At 57.2% G+C, this 1,174-nt stretch overlaps 1 protein-coding gene across 1 annotated transcript in view; it reads left to right on the top strand.

The window, feature by feature from the left end:
• Positions 1 to 542, top strand: part of NSUN7 (NOP2/Sun RNA methyltransferase family member 7) — a 15,254-nt gene extending 14,712 nt beyond the window's left edge. The window contains exon 13 of the mRNA XM_026037492.1: positions 6 to 542. Within this exon, the coding sequence (XP_025893277.1) occupies positions 6 to 542 (537 nt within the window). The remainder of the gene's footprint in view (positions 1 to 5) is intronic.
• Positions 543 to 1,174: the final 632 nt, after the last annotated feature.

The following is a 1,174-nucleotide window of genomic DNA, read 5'->3' as shown; positions in this document are numbered from 1 at the left end:
AAAAATTGTCTGTTCAAGACATCTTGGCCCGTGCTGCAGCAAAAGGGTTGCTAGATGGAATAGACGTAGAGAAATCAAAGAAAGAGGAGAGAAAGAAAAGGAAGCCGAAACCGCCGCAGCCCGTGAGCACCGCGGCAGCTCCCGGGGCGAGGGCCGAGGAGCCCGCGGGGCGCGAGGCCGCGGGGAGGCCGGTGCCGCGGCGGGCGCCGGGCCCTGCGGAGCAGCGGCGGCCGGAGGCGCCAGTGGCAGCTGTGCCGCGGAGCGGCCCTGTCCTCGCCTCGGCCAGCGCCGTGGGGCGCCCGCTYCGCGCCGTGGAGCGCCCCGCGCGCCCCCCGGGCAGGGTGGTGGTGCTGAAGCCCGTGGAGATCGTGCTGCCCCCCGTGCTGGGCCCCTGCTGGAGCACCCACGGCGCCGCCGTCCCAGCCCAGCACTGCTGGCACCCCTGGGTCGGCGCCCAGCGGCTCGGCGGGGGCCTCTTCCCAGCCCCGCTCTCCAAGGCGCTCAGACCCGCTGCCCTCAGGCAGCCTCGGCCCTGGCTCTGAGACCCCTCACACGGCGTCCTGCCCCTCCCAGGAAAGGGGAATATYCCTATATCCTAAAATACACATGGCTACACTTGGATCACAGTACCTGTATGCAGGATCRTTGTGCCCGTGGGAAGCACAGTGCAGGACGTTCTGCAAACTATCCATGTTAATCATTTTAAACTGAGACTTATCTTACAAGGTGGATGCAGTGGCTGTATACCCGGGGGGAGTGAGCTCGCAACTACACAGCTCCTGGCTACACACTTTAAAAGGGCAAGTTAAAGCACTTATTTCCCCCCACCTCCCCTAACCTGCATGGCTTTGTAGAAATATTCAATATCAAATAGATTTCTTCTTTTAAGTGAGATTTTGTTTTATGGAAATGGCTATTCCTGAAGTTCATACTATTCCAGATGATCTTTGTTTCTAAAATGGTATATGAACGAGTACACTCATGCCCGTACATAGGCTTTCTGACATTTATCTCCTTTGTTTCTACTCAAGTGTGCTTTAGAAAATAGGTGAACACCGAAAAGTAGGTAAATATTCTCCTGCTGGCACTATGGGATTGTCACACTGCACGAATGCCATGTCTGAGTTTGTCATGGCTCCTACCTGCTTCTCAGCAGCTTTCTTAACCCAAGCTG

This window comes from Nothoprocta perdicaria, unplaced genomic scaffold (genome assembly GCF_003342845.1).
Source record: "Nothoprocta perdicaria isolate Ctin4 unplaced genomic scaffold, notPer1 scaffold_2, whole genome shotgun sequence".
NCBI classification, from domain to species: Eukaryota; Metazoa; Chordata; class Aves; order Tinamiformes; family Tinamidae; genus Nothoprocta; species Nothoprocta perdicaria.
The sequence above is the reverse complement of the archived record's forward strand: the minus strand, read 5'-3'. Positions and strand labels throughout refer to the sequence as shown.